Source organism: Culex quinquefasciatus, chromosome 3 (genome assembly GCF_015732765.1).
Source record: "Culex quinquefasciatus strain JHB chromosome 3, VPISU_Cqui_1.0_pri_paternal, whole genome shotgun sequence".
In the NCBI taxonomy this organism is placed as follows: Eukaryota; Metazoa; Arthropoda; class Insecta; order Diptera; family Culicidae; genus Culex; species Culex quinquefasciatus.
Window position 1 is genome coordinate 12,901,833 of NC_051863.1, and position 21,067 is coordinate 12,922,899.

General features: G+C 32.8%; 1 protein-coding gene across 5 annotated transcripts in view; it reads left to right on the top strand.

Moving 5' to 3' along the window:
- LOC6050607 (nephrin) overlaps positions 1–21,067 on the top strand; it is a 426,239-nt gene that overhangs the window by 313,957 nt on the left and 91,215 nt on the right. For all 5 annotated transcript variants that reach the window (XM_038266076.1, XM_038266070.1, XM_038266071.1 and 2 more), the window contains exon 5: positions 753–956. In XM_038266076.1, coding sequence (XP_038122004.1) covers positions 753–956 — 204 coding nt within the window. The remainder of the gene's footprint in view (positions 1–752; positions 957–21,067) is intronic.

Below are 21,067 nucleotides of genomic sequence, written 5' to 3' on the forward strand. Positions count from 1 at the left end.
GATTTTGTGTGAGTTGGCGGAGAATTGCCCTTTTATTTTCAGTTTTTATTTGAAATCACGTTTGAAGAAATTATAAGATAAAATAAACGGAAAGGTATATCACCAACTTGTTCGCACGAATCACCTGTGCAATTATTCCATGAATCCAGGAAATCAACCTCAACTGCAACAGTTCTATCTATATGCTAAACATTTGCGTTGTGTAACATCTCAATTACCGACTGACCGGTGCGGTCCAGCAGTGGTAAATCCCGAGCAGACGGAAATAACTTGGGAATAACATTCTTTGTTATTTGAAAATACTAGGCCAATAACATTTTATGTTATTTATAACAAAATTTGTTATTCGTCATTATGATTTTTTTTGTTATTGGATTGTTATTGTAATAACAGACTAATAACATTTTACGTTATTTTTCGAACAAATCTTTGTTATTATTTTTTGTTATTTTAACAACTAATCCGATCATCCCAATAACGTTTGGAGTTATTCTTCCATAACAAAAAATGTTATTCCAAAGTTGTTTTTGCTGTCAATCAATATCAGACCAATAACAATTTTTGTTATGATAACATAAACTGTTATTGAACTCTTATGCAAAAATGGATTTTTCAAGATTATTCCATAACACTTTCTGTTATTTTAACAGTATTTGTTATTGAAATGGCATGAATTTAGTTATTACCGTCTGTTCGGGATACCTGTAAATATTCATTACAATTTCTCCTCCTCCTCCTCCTCCTCCCGCCAGGTCGCCCAACGCCCACCGTCAACTGGTGGTACGACAACGAGATCGTGAACCACTCGTCCACGGTGCTGTCGGAGCGGCGCGTCAAGAACACCCTCATCCTGAGCCGGCTTGAGCGGAAACACCTGAAGGCGGTCTTCACGTGCACGGCCTCGAACAACAACGTGACCAACCCGATCTCGGCCTCGGTCACCCTGGACATGAACCGTAAGTCCCACTCGCTCTCTGACGTGTCAAGGAGCCACCTCCGAGCCGCTCGGGCTTCCTGGGGGAATTTTGCGGTCAAAATCTGTTGAATTATGTATCGCTCGACAAATTGCCTTAATTATTGACTTTCCATGTGCCATCTTCCTTGGAATTATTCTACTGATTTTCGTTCATGCATGAACCGCAAGGGGAAATAAAAGTATTCCACCGAACATGCTTTTCTCGTGAAAGGAAAATTTTCGTTTTGGGAAAATTAGATGTGATTTCCACTGCAACCGCAAGCCGAACGAACCAAGCGGAGAAATTTAATTGGGAATACAATGAACGTTGTACTTCTGGAAATGATAATGCCTATTTTTATGTGAAAGTCTTGCAACTTGTAGGAAATTCGACGGGCTTTCCGAAAAAAATACACTGAAAGAAAAAAAAACACTTCACTTTTATGAGATTTTTTGATTTTTGAAGTTTACAAGTCAAATTTGAATGTGAGCCTGCGATTTTTTTTCGTTCAAATTTTTTGTGAAAATAGCCAAAGATGTTACAAAAAGACTCACAAAAAATGCAGGATGAAGCAACTCACCTTAAAAAATACAAGAATAATTTACCGATTTTTTTTTCAAAAGTGCTCTAAACATCTTATGGGAAATTTGACGAGCTTTCCGGTTAAAATTTTTTTCGAGACTGAAAAATCAAGTCTGTCATATAGAAATTGCCAAACACCACAAAAAACCTATTTTTTCAACATTTTTATTATTAAAACCGCGGTAACTTCACAAGGATTGGACTTAGGACAATAGTCAATATGGAGACTTTTATGCAAAATTGTCTGGAGAATCGGCTCTCGTATTCAGTCTCGTTCAGGTGAGTTGCTCCATTCTGAATTTTTCGTGAGACTTTTTGTAACATCTTTGGCTATTTCCATATAAATTTTTTGAACAAATCGTAGGCTCACCTTCAAATTTGACTTTTATTCTTAAAAATCAAAAAATCTCATAAAAGTGGAGTGTTTTTTTCTTTCAGTGTTTTTTTTTCGGAAAGCCAGTCAAATTTCCTATAAGTTTAACCGAGCAGACGGAAATAACTTATGAATAACATTTTTTGAAATTTGAAAATACTAGGCCAATAACATTTTATGTTATTTATAACAGGATTTGTTATTCGTCGTTATGATTTTTTTGTTATTGGTTTGTGATCGGACAATCATACTAATAACATTTTGAGGCTTTCTTTGAACAAATCTTTGTTTTTATTTTTTGTTATTTTAACAACTAATCCGATCATCCCAATAACAGTGTGCGGTATTCTTCCGTAACAAAAAAATGTTATTCCCAAGTTGTTTTGGCTTTCAGACCGATAACAAATTTTGTTATGATAACCGAAACTGTTATTGAACTTTTATTCAAAAATGGATTTTTCAAGAAGATTCCATAACATTTTCTGTTATTTTAACAGTGTTTGTTATACAAATGGCATTAATTTTGTTATTACCGTTTGTCCGGGTTGTCTTAGACCACTTTTTGATACAATGCAACGGCTTCGAGATACAGCGATATTTAAATTCCGAATTACAAAAATATTGAAAACACTTACGCCCTTCTCAAACGACATTATCGAGTATTACAGGCTCCATATACACAAAAATGGCTTATTTAGGATAACATGACTACAAAGAATCATTGAAATCGGAGAGGGTCGAAAAAAAAAGTACCCCGAACAGAAGGTAATAACTAAATTCATGCCATTTAAATAACAAATACTGTTAAAATAACAGAAAGTGTTATGGAATATTCTTGCAAAATCCATTTTTGCATAAGATTTCAATAACAGTTTATGTTATCATAACAAAATTTGTTATCGGTCTGATATTGATTGAAAGCCAGAACAACTTGGGAATAACATTTTTTGTTATGGAAGAATACCTAAAACTGTTATTGGGATGATCGGATTAGTTGTTAAAATAACAAAAAATAATAACAAAAATTTGTTCGAAGAATAACTTAAAATGTTATTAGTCTGTTATTACAATAACAATCCAATAACAAAAAATCATAACGGCGAATAACAAATCTTGTTATAAATAACATAAAGTGTTATTGGCCTAGTATTTTCAAATATCAAAAAATGTTATTCCCAAGTTATTTCCGTCTGCTCGGGACCTAAAAAATTTCTGTTTTGGGCTGGAATTGCTCTTTTTTTATTTTTTTTTTGTTCATAATCCGTTCAAAATAAAAGTCTTATTTAAACGTTTTTGCCATTTTCTGTCTTTTAACAATTGTGGCACCAATGAGGTCAAGTTGAAAATGGTGCATTTAATTTTTAAAGTGCTTATTGTTTTAAAATCTGATTTCGTAACTAATAATCGTGATTTTCAAAATGGCAACACTGCCAATAATTGTGAGGTTGGGCAAAAAAAAAATAGTTTAAGAATGCAAATTACATGCCACTCTTTCAACATTTCAATAAATAAAGTGTATTAAAATGCATTACACACAACCGTCCCATAACATGACAGTTTTCGTGAGTTGCACGTATCCACCGACAGATGGCAAGTGGGCCTCGTAGGAGTACGCCCATCAAATACGCAACTCAAAATTAGCATAGGAAACTTTTTTTCGTGACGGCTATTCCCGAGCAGACGGAAATAACTTGGGAATAACATTTTTTGATATTTAAAAATACTAGGCCAATAACATTTTATGTTATTAATAACAAGATTTGTTATTCGTCGTTCTGATTTCTTTGTTATTGGTTTGTTATTGTAATAACAGACGAATAACATTTCAAGACATTCTTCGAACAAATCTTTGTTATTATTTTTTGTTATTTTAACAACTTATCCGATCATCCCAACAACAGTTGGCATTATTCCAAAGTTGTTTTGGCTTTCAATCAATATCAGACTAATAACAAATTTTGTTATGATAACATAAACTGTTATGTAACCATTATGCAAAAATGGATTTTTCAAGAAGATTCCATAACAATTTTTGTTATTTTAACAGTATTTGTTATTGAAATGGCATGAATTTAGTTATTACCGTCTGATCGGGTTGTGGCACGCTCACTTCAACAGTTCTAGACTAATATTTCAACTTGGCGTATCTCTAAACAAGTTTTAAAGAAAATGATTCCATAATGCTTATTTTGTCGTTTTAAACCACAACAAGGCAAAAACTATATTTGATTAAACTATTCGCCATTTTCAAAAATTTGGCTAGATAATACCGTAGGCCGCCATCTTAGGCAAACTGGGCCCACAAAACGGGGTACGCACAATTTGTATGGGAGCTGTCAACATGCTCCCGGGCTGATTACACATCCGTCCAGTTGTTTTGCAATCACAAGTTTCCAAAATGTCTAAGTATTGACGAAAATTTTATTTTTGCGGGAAAAAAAGTTTTTGCGGTACATTGGAATATAAAAGTTCAAAATATTTTTAAATGAGCCCAAGCATGCTAAATGTGATCATCAATGCAGAATAGTGCATTTTAGATTGTTTTCAATTGATTAAACTTCTATTTCCATTGACATTTTCAAGTTTCTTGAAAACAATGTTTGCCCCCTGATAAACATTAAAACATTTAAAAAATATTTGCAACGGTCTTTTACATAAATCAGCCTGAAAAGGTACAGCATCATAAAAAATAAAAATTTAAAACCTAATCAAACTTTGTTGAAAAAGTAGTTTATGCAACAAGTTGCGAAAACAAGATTTTTTCATCACGAGTCGTACATTTATCCAACGAGATTCCTTCAATATTTTTTTTTGCAATTGCGAAAAACGCTTTTAGAATGGAATGTTATGTCAAACATTCATTTGTTAAGTAAATTCACCGTTTAAAACAAAACGATATAGAAAAAAATATTTTTTCGATACAAGTGTTGAAAAGTTCAACTTTTAAGCACCCATTTCAGTGCAGAAAAGTAGGACTTTTCAGCACTGGTGTGAAAAGGTATTGATTTTCAAATCTGTTATTTTTGGTACTTATAAGTAGGCCATTTCAATTGTTTCTGCAACTATGCCTGGTGCTTTGACTTTTAAGTTTAAATGGGATCAACCTCGTAAAATCGGTACGTTTTTGATTTTGCCAGTTTTGTAAAAAAAACTCATGGTTCGTGTTCCACGGAACAACTTTGCCGAAGAGTGCGAAAAGATTCGTCATCTATTAAGAATGTTGCAGAATTTTTAACACCACCGCTGAATACATCAACTTTTCCTCAAGCTCTTCTGACAGCACTTGCTGCTCTTGCAGAAAAGATTGAGGTAGGCGTCGCGACTAAGCAAGTTGATAGTGCTGCAATAATTGCTTGAAGAAAATGTTGAAGTTAAGGGGCTCAAACGCACCGATTTTACGAATTAAATTCCATTTAAACTTCAAAGTCAAAGAGCCAAACCTAGCGGATCATGTCCTGAAATGCCCGCAAAATTGACCCCGTTTGTAGCATCCTAATGGTACATCCCGTAACCACCGTACTCTTTCAGGTGGTGGTGTCACCTTGGTGACACTTCTCCACATTCTTCCAAAGGCCGCTTTTGTCGCACCGCAGCAGCCAGGTTTTCATTCGCGACCCAATTTGCCCAATTAATTGCCTTTCCGGGGAGGCGCTGCGAAAAACAAAACTGCTGCAGTCAACTGAAGAGCAGTCAATGACAATGACGGTGGCGATGGTGGTGATGATGATGATGGCTGTACTTAATTACATCTTGGCTTCTTCGGTCGTCATCATTGCCGGGGAAATGTCACAACGGCCAGTGATGGGGAAAGAACATTCAGAATGTATTAAATCAACCTGATTAAATAAAATAAAAGTCAATTTGGCTTGTCTTAAAAAGTTATTGACCTCAATTCAAAAAAAAATCTAGGTTTTCTATAAATTGCCATCACTGCATCTCTGTTTTGCATTGTTTTACTTACCGAAAATTAAAACCAAAAACAGCAAAAAAAAAAAAACGCTCCCACGAAAAGCTCAACTTTTATCTCCCCTGATGACTGCGGCAGAGTTTTATTGGCTTCATTTTTGTCGACATTTTCCTTCGCGAAGCTTTTTTTCAAGGCATCGACTTTTTCACCCCCCCTCTGAAAAAGTTGCCCCCCACGCATTTGTGTGACACGGCGTGGGTGGGGCTCAGCTCCCGGTGGAAGAAAGTTTGAGCAGCCAGGGAAGCTGACTGGTTTCGTAGACGGTGCTGCTTTATAATTGCGTGCTATTATTACACTGTGAGCGTTTTGCGGTGGCCCGCGCTCGGTTTGGTTTCGTCGTGAACTTTTGGGAGGAGGTCAAATTTGCTTTGAAATGTTTTGGAAATTTCGAGCTTGTTTGCGCTGAAAAGTTGTAATTAGAATTTTAAGTGATTTATCAAATAATGCGCACCGGGAGAGATTCTTCGAATTTGGAAAGTTTTCAAGCAACGTGATCAAAGGAAACGATACGGAATGCAAAATAATGTCAACTTGGTCTGATTAACATTGATACGCTTTGCTGATGTATCCATAAATTTATTAGCATTTCGAAAAGTAGTGTGTTTCGTCATTCATAATTTGAAAAGTAACACACGCGGGTTGTTAATATTTTTTATTCGATTTCAAAGCAAATGTTTTCAAAATCGCCACATTGTTGCAAACTTTGAAGAAAAAATTCATCGATTTAGGGCAGCATGTGATGTCATTTATTTCGTCACATAGATTTAACAAATTTGCTGACAAGATTTTTATCCATTCATTTATGTCAATCTTTGATCATTTCAATTTATATATATATATTTTTTTTAAGAACTGGAATCGTAAAATTGAGTTTTCAGGCCAGATTTTGAAAATTTTTAAGGAAAAATGTTGTATGCATGACATGTACCTAGTTTCATAAATTTGCAAAATATTATTGGAATTTGGAAAAAGAATACCGTAAACCGGGGTGACTTTGATAGGATTTAAATTTGTTTTTGGATTATTTTCCAACAGGTAAGGTTTATCTCAAGATAATAATTCTTAAAACATGTACTGAGGTAGGCCTCACAAAGTCCATGCACTATTTTGGACATTTTTTTTTTTCAATAGTGTTTAGAAAAATAGTTACGTTAAAAACTCTTAGTTAAAATTCCGGGGAGATTTGATAGTCCTAGTTTCTCTTGTTGAAATCATATTTAAGATGTTCAAACTTTATTTGCACGTCAAATGTACCATCACTTTAGAAGCTGATATAGTTTTTAAGAAAAAAAAATCAATGTTTATATTAAGTTTACTAAGTTAATAAGATTTTTAACAAAATACATTTTAATTTTAGGTACAATTGTTAAAAAGAATTTTGTCAGAAATTTGTTAAAACTAGTTTTGTTTATAAAATTATCGATTACATATTGAATTTGAAGCACGAATCACAAGTTTTCACATTTTACATGAAATTTGTTCAACTGAAATTGCCTATAAATGTGTAGATTTTTTTTTTTAATTTTGTTTCAAAAGACACATATTATTTATTATTTACAAACTTATTTAACATTCTCCTAGTGGAAAATTGACCAAAGAATCCGAAAATGCATACCGTTTTCCAATTCAAAATCATGTTCATTGGGATAATCATAACACTTTGAGAAGTTAAAAATAATGACTTTAATCAACATTTTCTTAACTATAAATAACTAACTTTTTAAACTTTTCAAAATTTTATGAAAAGTTCATCTTGAGGTACTTTGAACACTTCTCTACCAAGGTCAGTATGATTCTAAACCATTCCGTACGTTTTTTAATTGTTCTCTTCATTTTGCAGAAAAATCGCAAACCTATGAAAGTCACCCCGTTTTACGGTATTTAAGATTTAATTTTTTTCGTAATTAATAAATTTTTTAACCTCTGCTTTTTTAAGGAAAATTCTGAAGGGGGCCCCCCGCCTCAGAAAATGAAAGAAAAACGCCAAGATTTTTTGTGATAAAATATATTTGAAAACATTGTTTAAAGCCAAAAAATCACCTTGAAATATTTCTTCAATTTTTTTTATAATCTAGCAGCCAAATCATAAAAACGCAAACACTAATTTTCATGTGGAATTTTGTTTTTATTTTTAAAGAGCACAAACAAACCTAAAAGAGCACAGACAACCTTATTTAGTATTATAATGATTCATAAGTTATTGCAAATTTTAATTTTAAGTTTATGTTAGGAGGGCGAACAACTTAGTGTTGAAATTTCTTTTTAATTGGAAAATACTTCCTCAATTGATTGTAATCAATTTAAAATATATTTATAAATTATTTCTCTTAATCATAAAGGGCTCATTTAGAATTTGGGTAATTCTCCGCCAACTCACACAGAAGTTGCCCCGACCCCTCTTCGGTTTGCGTGAAACTTTGTCCTAAGGGGTAACTTTTGTCCCTGATCACGAATCCGAGGTCCGTTTTTTGATATCTCGTGACGGAGGGGCTGTACGACCCCTTTCATTTTTGAACATGCAAAAAAAAGGTGTTTTTCAATAATTTCCAGCCTGAAACGGTGATGAGAAAGAAATTTGGTGTCAAAGGGACCTTATGTAAAATTAGACGCCAGATTTGATGGCGTACTCAGAATTCCGAAAAAACGTATTTTTCATCGAAAAAAACACTAAAAAAGTTTTAAAAATTCTCCCATTTTCCGTTACTCGACTGAAAAAATTTTTGGAACATGTCATTTTATGGGAAATTTAATGTACTTTTCGAATCTACATTGTCCCAGAAGGGTCATTTTTTCATTTGCAATAAAAAATTTCATTTTAAAATTTCGTATTTTTTCTAACTTTTCAGGGTTATTTTTTAGAGTGTAACAATGTTCTACAAAGTTGCAATTACAAAAATTTTGATATATAGACATAAAGGGTTTGCTTATAAACATCACGAGTTATCGCGATTTTACGAAAAAAAAGTTTTGAAAAAGTTGGTCGTCATCGATCATGGCCGTTCATGGTCACCCGCGACAGACACGGACGACGAAACAAAAAGAAACGCAAAAAGTAACTTTTTCAAAACTTTTTTTCGTAATATCGTGATAACTCGTGATGTTTATAAGCAAACCCCTTATGTCTACATATCAAAATTTTTGTAATTGTCTGCTCTACAACTTTGTTGAACATTGTTACACTCTAAAAAATAACCCTGCAAAGTTAGAAAAAACACGAAATTTTAAAATGAAAATTTTTGTTCTAAATGAAAAAATACCCTTCTGGGTCAATGTAGATTCGAAAAGTACCGTAAAACGGGGTGACTTTGATAGCCGGGGTGACTTTGATAGGTTTGCGATTTTTCCGCAAAATGAAGAGTACAATTAAAATACGTAAGGAATGGTTCAGAAACAAACTGACCGTGGTAGAGAAGTGTTCAAAATACCTCATGAAGTACTTTTCATAAATTTTTGAAAAGTTTATAAAGTTAGTTAACTATAGTTGAGAAAATGTTGATGAAAGTCATTATTTTAAACTTCTCAAAGTGTCATGATTTTCTCAATGAACATGATTTTCAATCGGAAAACGGAATGCATTTTCGGATTCTTTGGAGAATTTTCCACTATAAGAAGGTTGAAAAAGTTTGAAAATTATAAATAATATATGTTTTTGAAACACAATTAAAAAAAAAACTCCAAATTTATCGGCAATTTCAGTTGAACAAATTTCATGTAAAATGTGAAAACTTGTGATTCGTGCTTCGAATTCAGTTTTAAATGCAATATAAATCGATAATTTTATAAACAAAACTAGTTATAACAAATTTCAGGCAAAATTCCGACTTTTTAACAATTTTACCTAAAATTTATATGTATTTTGTTAAAAAGCTTATAAACTTAGTTAACTTAATATAAACATTGATTTTTTTCTTACAAACTATATCAACTACTTTAGTGATGGTACATTTGACGTACAAATAAAGTTTGAACATCTTAAATATGATTTTAACAAGAAAAACTATGACTATCAAAGTCACCCCGGAATTAAAACCAAGAATTTTTAACGTAACTATTTTTCTAAACACTATTGAAAAAACTTTTTTTCCAAAATAGTGCATGGACTTTGGGTGGCCTACCCCAGTACATGTTTTAAAAATAATAATCTTGAGAAAAACCTTACCTGTTCGAAAATATTCTAAAAACAAATTGAAATCCTATCAAAGTCACCCCGGTTTACGGTACATAAAATTTCCCATAAAATGACATGTTCCAAAAATTTTTACAGTCAAGTAACGGAAAATGGGAGAATTTTTAAAATTTTTTTAGTGTTTTTTTTCGATGAAAAATACGTTTTTTCAGAATTCTGAGTACACCATCATATCGGGCGTCTAATTTTACATAAAAGTCCCTTTGACACCAAATTTCTATCTCATCACCGTTTCAGGCTGCAAATTATTGAAAAACACCTCCTTTTTCGCATGTTCAAAAATGGAAGGGGTCGTACCGCCCCTCCGTCACGAGATATCAAAAAACGGACCTCGGATTCGTGATCAGAGACAAAAGTTACCCCTTAGGACAAAGTTTTACGCAAATCGAAGAGGGGTCGGGGCAACTGCTGTGTGAGTTGGCGGAGAATTACCCATTAATAATTGAGTTTCATTTTAAATCCAAAGCACAACAAAGAACAAAGAACAAAGAAAAACATAAGAAATATTATAAAAACATAGATTTTGTGACTGCTTAAAAAATTGCCGGGATCCCGGGTATTCCCGGGATTAAAAATTAAATTTTCCCGTTTCCTGGGAAAGCAAAACCCGGGAAAATTAGACGCTCTAACCATAAGGCCCTTGAGATCAAATTGATTTCACTATATTTCAGGATTTATTTCATCATATTCAAATGAGCATCAAATCCTATTCGATGGAGACAATTATCTCCAAACTGTCAGTCCATGATTTCGCCAACAGAAATTAAATCCCACGGTATCTTACCCGGATCACTTCTCCTCTGTTAAAACCTCAAATCACATCACATTACCCCGTTGCTAACCAGCTCCACTGATGCTGCCATCTTCCGGTGCTTAATTTTCTCCAGCATCCTCCGGCGTGGCCTCCACCGCGAAATTTTAAGTGCCTGGACCAATACCGTCGTCGTCGTCGTCGTCATCTTGGTTGCTGCCACCGCGAAGGCATTTCCGCAATCACAGTCCATAAAAACAAGACAAGACACAGTTCAAGAAGTCTGGCTGCACCTTCTCCAGGACCAGAACCATCACCGTCGTCGTCGTCGTCCTGTTGTTGGTGCCAAGAAATGCCAAGCCCATTAAGTCGAAGATGATGACGACCTCTTTCGCCTCAGAGGCCCCCTCTCGGTTGCGGTGGCTGCCAACTTTTCGAATATAAAACGGATAATTTATTCATAAATAATAACTTTATTAGGGAGGTTGCGAGGAGGCTGGTGGGGGGTGGGAGTCTTGGGAGGCACCCATCATAACCAGAAGCACCACGGCGGTGAAGACTCGATGATGGGCAGAAGGCCTACTCCTCCTTCTCGTTTGGGTTGGCCAGGGCGACGGGGAGGCCCAAGAAAGTGCGTGCACGGTGGGCTCAAATTTCAGAATGAAAATTCATAAGAAAAAAATCTGAAAATTTTGGAAAAAAGTGGTTAAGCGCAAAATTAATGATTTCCAAGTATCATAAAATAAATATCAATTTGAAGCACACCGTGCCAGCGTCCTGCCGCGTTACAGATGAGGACGCGTGATGACGGCCCGAGATGATGATGATGGTCCTGATGCTGCGGGATGCTGATTTGATTAATTTCTTCGCCAGTGCCGCGCGCTCGCTCTGCCTTTCATCACGGAGGCAGAATGATGACGAAGGCGACGACGAAAGGCTAAGATGGCGCCACCCCGTCACCATTCTCGCCGCGGGTGGTTGAGAAATTGCTTATTGCTGTTTTCTTCACAAAATAGCAAACTAGCGCACGGAACGCGGTAGGATGACCAGATTCTTAATTTGTTTTTAAATCAATCATGAACGTTTTAATCGAAAAAATCCTTTTTTTTTTCAACAAATTTGTGTTTTAAATTAAATTTCACTTAGGAATAAAAATGATATCCACACTTAATTAAAAATAAATAAAAATTCTGATTTTCAATGTTGAAATATGAAACATTCGTGAAATTTTCCGAGCTTTCCGAAAACATTTTTTTTTAATTTTTAAATATTAAGCCCTTTTGAAATATTATTCTTAAAAAACTAAAAATATTTTATCTTTTAACATTGAAAATCGGACCATTAGTTGCTGAGATATCGACATTAGAAAATGGTGGGTTTTTTAGGTGAGACTTTGAAAACATCAATTATCCTATTTTTAAATAATTGCGTGGCAATATCTCAGCAACTAAAAGTCGTATCAACAAAGTTAAAAAAATCAAAATATAAAGATTTTTCTAAGCTTTCAAAAATATTTTTTTCAAAAGGGGGGCACAAATTTTAGAAAAATGAAAAAGTAACCTTAAAAAGGCTATAACTTGAAAACGGTGCACTAAATCATAATTTCACTAGAGTACTTATTTATTGTAAAATCATTTTCAATTCGATTTTTTTTAAATCAGTTTTGAATCAAAAATTCATAAATGAAAAGTTGGCATTTGATGTCCCCTAAAACATATCAGAAAACAAAATAATAAAAAATAGTGTTTTTTGCAAAGCAAATTTTAGTGAGAAAAAGTAAAAGTAAAAATCGCCAAACAACATTTTACCGCGTATCTTTTTTTATTAATTGTAGTCCTTATCCATACCTACAATTTTGCCGAAGACACCAAATCGATGAAAAAAATCATTCAAAAGATGAAGTTTTTTGAATACTCATATATAATTTTTGTATGGATAGCTGCCAAATTTCTATGGAAAATTATATGGACAAACTAATGATGGCTTTTTTGGGCATACCGAAGGCACCAAAAAAGTTTCAGTCGGAATAAAAAATACAAAAATTATAATTCTTTTTAAAAAGAGACCGATTTCGTAGTGAATTGCTCAACAAGACAAACTTAAAACGAGAAAAGAAAAATAAAAATTTTCGAAACAAAAATTGGGCAGGCGAGGGTTATGCAATCAATTCATGAGTTTCCTAAAGAATCGGTAAAAATATATGGCCGGTTTATTTCCAATTTCGCGATTTCCATTTTTTTTAAATTTTATTAAATAATAAACAATTGAAATTCAAAAGAATTTCTTTAACTTCTGAAGTTTTTTAATTTCTTTGCCACCTTATTTAAATTTTCTTGATGACTTTATTTTGTAAAATGTTTATTTTTTTTTTCATTTGATTAAATTATTCGATTTTTTTTAATTTGCGGACAAAAATAACACCTTTTTATAAAGTATAAAGTTTGAATACTTTTTAATGTAAAAAATTGAATGGATTTCCAGAAATTTGAAAGTTTTTTTTTTAATTTCTTCAATTTAATTGAGCTGTTAATTTTTTTTTCGTTTATTTTTTTATTTAATTTCTATTTTTTAATTTTCAAGAAATTTAAAATTCCATGAATATCATTAAATCATTTAAAATTCATTTAGTTATTTAACCATTTCAGGGCTGATGGGTCATATTAAAAAATTTCTTGAACTTTTATTTTGGTATGGTCATAAGTTTTTTTTCATCATTACTTATTAACATATTATTTCAAATTCAAATTCTAGATTTAAAAAAAATATATTTAATTTTTTTATTATTTTTTTAGTTCTATGCTACTGACTGCAAACAAAACTAAGACATTTTGGTAAAGTACGCTTTTTTTAAATTTCTTGGATTCCTTTTTTAATGATTTTTTTTTTGTTTTAATTTCATAAACTCCATAAAACTATTTGAATTTATTGAGATTTACTTAATGATTCAAATTTTTTATATTTATAATATTCTGTAATTTCAATAATTTCTCATTTATTTAAATTTCATGAGCAAAGAACTTTTTGATGCTCATGGTCATGTTGTCGTTGCACGATTTATGAAAATCCAACTTAATAGAAGTGTTTAAATTGAATCACATTGTATTATAAAAATGTGATTCATTTGAATTCCTAAGCACAATAAAGAACAAATAAATCAATTTTAAATGTCTTTCAAGCTATCTAAAAACTACCGTCTCTGTTACGTTTGAAGTTTAGATTATTACCAATTACAGTCATGCCCCGGTTTAGCACCGCATATGGAGGATGCAAAACCGAGGCGTGCATAACTGAAGCACAGAGCTTATGGGATTTTGGCTATATGGGAGACATTGGCTGTAATCGAATGGAAAATCATGCAAACATCAAAAAGTTATAGCGTTTTGGAATTGAGATGATGGCAGCTATCCATTGTAATTATAGTTACATGAAAATTTTCACAAAAATAAGTATTTTTCCTATTTCTCGAAAATGCAATTTTTACTCTAAAAAAAAACCTGAAAATATTTTTTATTTCAATATGGGTATCAAATGATCGTGTTTTTGTCATACATTTCGAATGCCATCCTTTTTTTTGAAAATACTGAAAATTTTCCCAAAACTACGTATTTTTGAAAAAAATACTCCAATTTTCAGTTTTTCGCAATATGGTTATCAAATGATCGGGACTTTTGTCATGCTTTTGGAATGTGATAACAACATTTTTTGAAAATACTCAAAATTTTCAAAAAACTACGAATTTTTGAAAAAATACAAAAAATATATGTTTTTCACATTATGGGTATCAAAAACTTGGTATTTTTTTCATACATTTCGAATGTTATAACAACCTTTTTTGAAAATACTCCAAATCTTAACAAAACTTCGTATTTACACTTACTTTTTTTTCGATAATATGTAGTTTCGGGAAAATTTTGAGTATCTAAAAAAATTATACTATATTCGAAAAGTACGAAAAAATCCCAATCATTTGATACCCATGTTAAATTCGAAATTTATAACACGAAATGAAATTTTGAATATTTTTTCAAAAATACGTAGTTTTGTGAAAAAAATAGTTTTTTTTCAAAAAATGGTGTTATAACCTGCGAAATGTATGAAAATTCCCGATCGTTTGATAGTATTGTAGAGAACTAAAATTTTGATTTATTTTTTCAAAAATAGGTAGTTTTGTGATTTTTTTAGTATTTTCAAAAGAAATATTACATTTAAAATGTATGAAACATCCCAATCAAGCAAGAGCAATAATTTTCAGCTTTTTTTCGACAAATATTGCATTTTAAAAATGCAGGAAAAATACGTTTTTTGTGAAAATTTTCATGTAATTATAAGTGAAATGGACATCATCCCGATTCCACAACACTATAATTTTTTGATGTTAGTATTTTTTCATACGATTATAGCTGAAAACATGGATTCTATGACTTTTTTTAATAACACCTTATTTATTTTTCTCGTTTCCCGAAAAATCTAAAACTCGAGAAAATTGTACGCCCTTTTCATAGTAACCCCACTTTGCACTTAAGTCAAGGAGCGGCCGTGGCCGACTGGTTACGATATTCGCTTTGTAAGCGAATGGTTCTGGGTTTGATGCCCATCTGCTCCCAACGAGAAAGTTTAAGACTTAGAAATACTTGAAATACTGAATTAGAACGAAAAATCAAAGTCGCTTGAGTCGGGGTTCGATCCCCCGTCCTTTGAATTGGTAAGCAAAAATGCTAACCACTTGGTGAGCTATGACTGGAATTAGGAATACTGTTACTATCAACTATATACGCGCTGGGTCCTTGTCTATTTGACAAGGGTTCGGAAGTTCTAAATAACGTTTGAATCCGATTGGTGCAAACGTTCTTCAAGGCGGGGCTTGTCGATAAAGCTGAAGTACCTCGCGCTCGGTTAGCCAGCGTAGAAATGGGTCACCGAAGCTCGGCAGAGCTAACACCTTCCAAATGCCTATGCGAGTTATTTGCATGTATAGAATGTAGATCCAAAAATACATGGAAACAACTCAATTTGTAAGAAGTGGCCACGTGGTCCCGTTTGGATGGTTGCATAAAAAAAAAAAAAAAAACCCACTTTGCACTTAAGTCGACGTTATGACGTTATGTTTTTGGGATTTTTTTTATTTCACAGATATGAATATTAGGAGTAAATATGAAACTTTCTTAAATACAATAAAATTCAAGATAAACATTTGGAACAAGTAAAATTTTCATTGTTACTTTTAATACAAAACATCACAAAAATATAATTTTCCAAATTCGGAAATTAAATCATAATTTTTGAGATGGCATTTAAAATAATTTAAAGGGCTGTTTTTTATTCTTTTATAAAAAAAACGACTTTTGCACTTCTTTTTTTTGCAACATTATTCTTTTTTTGCATTTATGGAGCAAGGCATGTAACTTTCTCACCCAAGTAACATTTTTTTTTCCAGGAGTTAAAACTCTCTTCAAGTACTCTTCCAAACTCCTGAAGAAGTTTTGAAGAGAATTTTTATCCTACTTCGGTCCAAACTGCTATGCTGTAGCTATCTTGAAGAGCTCTTGTAGAACTCTTGGAAAAAAATGTTACTTGGGCATCTTTTCAAAATTTACTGACATATAATACAATTATAATCCCCAGTGATCTAATAGCTCTTGATAATGCTTAGAATTTTTGTTTACTTTTTCAATCTTCAAGTGGGTGTATTCCAAGAACCAATTTTCCATGTTTCTCTGAAGAATCTATGATATTTAATTATTTTTCTAAAGAAAAATTAGCCTGTGAAAAATTTAAAAGGTAATTTTTCTCAAATCGTTAAGTTTACTTAATAACAATAACTCAAAATTGGTGCATTTTTTTCGACAATGAGGCCTGATTTTTAAGATTTTCTTTTTCAAATTTAACTGAGATGGCCAATCGCTTCTAGAATTTTTGTTTGACTCTAAAATGTATAGTTTGTCTTAAAAAAATATGAAAAAGATCGAACAAAACTTTTTTAGCTAAAAATATCAAAAAGATGATTTTGCTTTAGAGTTTTATCCAAATTTTAAAATTGAAATCAAAATATAGATATCAAAAAAGAAACACAATTTTTCTATGCTACCAAATCAGTATCTGAAACATACATAGCAAGAAAAGATTTCTAGATAAATAACATTGAATTATATTGAATAAAAAATCTTATTTCCAATTTATTTGTATTTATGCTATGATACCGGAAGATTTTATTATTCATAGACCAACAGATGATCAAAATGCCCTCTAAAATAAGGAAAATAAATACAAAATTACTTCAAAACCGCGGTCACCCTAACCTCCACCATTGCCGACGACGTCTTCCATCAATTGACAATTATATTCAGCCGTTACCGCACAACCATCAAAGGGCGGGGGTGAGCGGGTCTGGTTCCCACTGGGTGTGGAGGTCGCCGGGTCTACGCGTAAATGGAGTCTAGCCGCAGGAGAAGGTTGAGGAGGAGGACGAAGACGCGCGGAGCAAGCCGTAAAAAGCTTTTAACCGCCATCAAAACTCAATTTCGTTTGCGGAGCAGCCTCGAACCACCTCCTTCCCCTCTTCACGCCGTTGATGATGAATAGTATAGTTGAGTTTACGTTGAGTCCTGGCAAATGTGCGATTTCAGAAGCGCGATACTAAACTTAAGCGGCAACGATTAGAGATGGGCTCAAGTTGAATTAAGTTGGTGGGTTGGTGTGATTGTGGGGGGGGAGGGGGGGAGGGGTGGTGTGTTCCGCAGGCCTTTGAACGAAGAGCAGAGAATGGCCGCCAGGAACAAATTGATTGCTCTTCCATCATCTGAGAGCTCGTTTTCCGTTTGAAGGTTGGTTGCGTTTAAATTGGTTAAGGATTTGATGGGCTTTCAGTTGAATTTGCGAGGGGAATTCAATGGAATTAGGACGAATTTGTCGGCTGCCAAGTTGGTTGAGGTGATTCGATTTGAGATGTTCTTTTATTGAAGTTTGGTAATTTTTTGGGTGAACATAGTATTGTTACATTGAAATTAGTTGAAACCTTACTTAAATCACTTTATTAAAAAAAAAAACTTCAAATTATAGCCAGATTAATGATGAAAAAAGATCAAATACCCCCAAAATACTTTCAAACATATTTCTATCAATTCAATCTCAATTCGAGTCATGTTCATCCTCCAGATCATGTCATAACTTTGTTCTCTCAAGATAACAAAAACGATTTAAATTTAGTACATGTTCCTCCCAAAACTCTGTCAATGGTGTTGCATCAGATTTTTTTTCACATCATCTGGAAAATTTTGCTCAATTTCGTCACCAGCATCGAAAAGTATGACCTTGTAGCTGACTCGACATAAAACTCGTAACAAGGAACACGACTCTCGACATGGCGCCGGAAGAACATGGACTCCAGGCAAGACCTTTACAATTTTGCTCGATGTTCTTGTCGTGCACCGAATGGTTTGCTCAGTAATTCGAAGACTTTCAAACGGACATCTAACTATAGACATAATTCAATTTGATTTTGAAGAGCCTTTTGTTTAATTAAGTCACAGTTTTCGTCATTTGCACAGCGATATTGATTTTCAAAAATTGGAAAAAATGACAATTTTTATTCCAGATAATATCAAGATAATACATTTTTCATCATTAGATTTTTTAAACAGTTGTCCAAACAACTTGTACAACTTGTGCTTTTTGTATGACCAGCACCCAGCAATAAAAATAAAAATAAAAAGCTTATAAAATATCCTCTCATTTTTTTATTTTAGGCCTCATTGATCGAACTGGTGGTTGTTATAGTATAATAAGCCTCCTTATGTTCAAATTTTGTAAAAAATAAGCTTTTCTCAGTGTCACCTTGTAAGCCCTATGGAAGAGCGCATTGTAAACATAGGCATGGCCTACTAAGACATCACGTTTCCGTTGTCATTGGCTTTTGGTCATTTTGGTAGTGTACTTTAATCCGAAAAAAACCTTTTAAATAAATTCGCTGCATCTCGTAAATAATTCATTTACTTTGAGGTTTACAATGGGTAATTCTCTACCAACTCACACGAAATCGGGAAAAGTTGCCCCGACCCCTCTTCGATTTGCGTGAAACTTTGTCCTAATGGGTAACTTTTGTCCCTGATCACGAGGTCCGTTTTTTGATATCTCGTGACGGAGGGGCGGTACGACTCCTTCCATTTTTGAACATGCGAAAAAAAGAGGTATTTTTCAATAATTTGCAGCCTGAAACGGTGATGAGATAGAAATTTGGTGCCAAAGGGACTTTTATGTAAAATTAGACGCCCGATTTGATGGCGTACTCAGAATTCCGAAAAAAACGTATTTTTCATCAAAAAAACACTGAAATTTTGTAGACATGTTATACTAGGCATATACAAGCCATTTTTGTGTTTATGGAGCCAATTGTACTCAAAAATGACATTTGAGAAGGTACGCCCTTATTTGAATATGTTTGTATTTTGTAATTTGAAAATAACTGTATCTCGAGGCCGTTGCATCGTATCAAAAAGTGGTCAAAGACAAACTTGTAGGAAATTGGACGGGCTTTCCGATAAAAATACACTGAAACAAAAATACTCGCCACTTTTATGACATTTTTCGATTTTTAAGTTTAAAAGTAAATTTTAAAGGTGATGTCACGATTGTTTATCGCTCAAAATTTTTGAGGAAATAGCCAAAATGTTACCAAAAGACTGAGGAAAAATGCAGGATGGTATGTCTCTCCTAAAAAATACAAAAATCATTTACTAAAACTGTTTTTTTGAAAAGTGATCTAAACGTCACAATTTTCAAAAACCGATAGTGGAAATTGATTTTCCAGACAATTTTACATAAAAATCTCCATATTGACCACTGTCCTGTGTCCAATTCTTGGGAAGATACAGCGGTTTTAAAAATAAAAATGTTGAAAAAACTGGGTTTTTTGTGGTTTTTCGCAAATTTCTATATGACAGACTTGGTTTTTCAGTCTCGTAAATATTTTTACCGGTAATTTTGTCCAATTTCCCATAAATTTGTCTTTGACAGATTTTTAATTTGACTTGTCTTATTATTTACGTAAGCTTATTTACTATCCAGGTTTCTACCACACTGAAAAAAATATTCTAGTTACAGTTACGAGCAATGTAATTAAACTTATATCTGTAAACCCATACATTTAATTGAAATGCTTTCAAAGACAAACTTATGGGAAATTGGACGAGCTTTCTGGTAAAAAGACCACTTTTCAAAAAAACAGTTGTAGTAAATGATTTTTGTATTTTTTCAGGAGAGACATACCATCCTGCATTTTTCGTGAGTCTTTTTGTGATATTTTAGGCTATTTTCTCAAAAATTTTGAGCGGTAAAAAATCGTGTCATCACCATCAAATTTAATTTTTAAACTTAAAAACTTAAAAATCTCATAGAATTGGCGTGTATTTTTGTTTCAGTGTATTTTTTTAGAAAGCCCGTTTAAGCTCCTGCAAGTTTGTGTTTGACCACTTTTTGATTCGATGCAACGGCTTCGAGATACAGTAATTTTTAAATTGTAAAATACAAAAATATATAAATACCTTACGCCCTTCTCAAACGTTATTTTCGAGTACTATTGGCTCCATAAACACAAAAATGGCTTATATAGACCTAGTATAACATGTCTACAAAGTTTCATTGAAATCGGAGAGAGTCGGGTACAAAACAACCAGAAAAATTCCTGATTTGAGCTGGAATTGCTCAATTTTTATTCTAAATATTTTGATTTTGATCATAAGTATCGAAAGATTTTTTTTGATTGTGCGGAAAAGTGAAATTGATTTATCATTTTTCAAGTGTACCTAATACCTGAGTGATATTGATAGCATTTCAGTTTATTTTTAAGATATTGTACGACGATAAGACTTGTATACAAAAATATTTAAGAAAAGTTCTGGGGTAGGTCGTTCATGTACGTTTTACAGAAAAAGTTACTTTCAATTTTGCCATAAAAAAATGTATCGTTGAATATTCTTAATGTTTAAAAACTGGGGTGATTTAAAAAGGTCACAAACTTAAGCCTTAAAAGCGTCAACTGATTCTGACAGATGCATTTGTAAATTTCAAAGCGAAATATTTTTTTCAGCTTAGTTTATAAAAAAACTAAAACCAATTTTCTAACATAGATCAAAAAGTTTACAAATTTACTTAAATAAAAAACATGTTCTACTGGAAATACCATTTCATAGTTTAAAATTGGATTCGAAGATAAAGTCCGTTGTTATAATAATAGTTAACTATCTTTGAATGTTTGAAA